The 1254-nt window shown below is 43.4% G+C and overlaps 1 protein-coding gene across 1 annotated transcript; it reads left to right on the top strand.

The window, feature by feature from the left end:
• Positions 1 to 6: 6 nt before the first annotated feature.
• LOC106109932 (tubulin beta chain) lies at positions 7 to 840 on the top strand. The gene has a single exon (XM_013291590.1). The coding sequence runs from the start codon at positions 132 to 134 to the stop codon at positions 777 to 779; it is 648 nt and encodes a 215-aa protein (XP_013147044.1). The 5' UTR covers positions 7 to 131; the 3' UTR covers positions 780 to 840.
• Positions 841 to 1254: the final 414 nt, after the last annotated feature.

Raw genomic sequence — 1254 nt, 5'->3', positions numbered from 1 at the left:
TCAATCAACTGGTCGAGAACACAGATCATACGTTCTGTTTAGACAACGAGGCGCTATATGACATCTGCTTCAGAACGTTGAAACTGACTACGCCAACGTACGGCGATCTAAATCATTTGATCTGCGCGACGATGTCCGGTATTACGACGTGCCTACGTTTCCCCGGACAGTTGAACGCGGATCTACGTAAGCTGGCCGTTAACATGGTCCCCTTCCCTCGCCTCCATTTCTACACGCCCGGATTCGCGCCCCTCACTTCCCGAGGGGCCCAGCAGTACAGAGCCCTCACGGTCCCCGAGCTGACGCTGCAGATGTTTGACGCGAAGAACATGATGGTGGCATGCGACCCTCGACACGGAAGATATCTAACTGTAGCGACTATATTCAGAGGCAGAATGTCTATGAAAGAAGTAGATGAGCAGTTGGTTAATATTCAGAACAAAAATAGCACATACTTCGTTGAATGGATTCCGAATAATGTGAAAATAGCGGTGTGCGACATTCCGCCTCGAGGATTGAAGATGGCGTCGACGTTCATGGGAAACACTACTGCAATTCAGAGTATATTCAAGAGGATAGGCGAACAGTTCGTGGCGATGTTCAGGCGGAAAGCGTTCCTACACTGGTACACGGGCGAGGGTATGGATGAGATGGAGTTCACGGAGGCAGAGAGCAACATGAACGACCTGATCTCGGAGTACCAGCAGTACCAGGATGCTACAGCGGACGACGAGGGGGAGTTCGACGAAGAGGCGGCGGACGAAGGAATGGAGGAATGAATAGTTTGGTATTTACATTTGTGTACGTCCTTTGTTTGTGTAATAAATATAATGCCTATAACAGGTTTTTCATTCCATAGCTGACTATTCCAAATGACCTAATGATCTAAACACAAGTCTTTAACCACTATACTCGTAGTGATCAGAAGGTCTACTCTCATTGCTATCATAAGACATTTATTTTCTCTAGTTTTATAGTTGGACTATTGTTATAGGTTATATACTTAGATACACTCGAAACTCAACAACGCAGCCATTTAAAACGGTGGAAATATATACATTAATTTTGTTATGATAGAAATTTATTAAGTGGATAGGTTTTCCCTTTAAAATATATCATACAAGTTAGCAAACTATAGCAATAAAATTATATCCCTGGTTTTAGTTTATTTTATGAAATACCTAAATACAGCGCCATCTTTCGTCTAAAAAGTTAAACGGTAAATATTTCAGGGAACGCTGCGGAAAACTTTTC

The sequence above is a fragment of the Papilio polytes genome, unplaced genomic scaffold, assembly GCF_000836215.1.
Source record: "Papilio polytes unplaced genomic scaffold, Ppol_1.0 DF820963.1, whole genome shotgun sequence".
Lineage (NCBI taxonomy): Eukaryota > Metazoa > Arthropoda > Insecta > Lepidoptera > Papilionidae > Papilio > Papilio polytes.
Note: the sequence above shows the minus strand (reverse complement) of the source record. Positions and strands in the feature narration are given on the sequence as shown.

Coding starts and splice junctions, on each gene's coding strand:
- LOC106109932 (XM_013291590.1), top strand. CDS start 132: ATGTCCGGTATTACGACGTGCCTACGTTTCCCCGGACAGTTGAACGCG.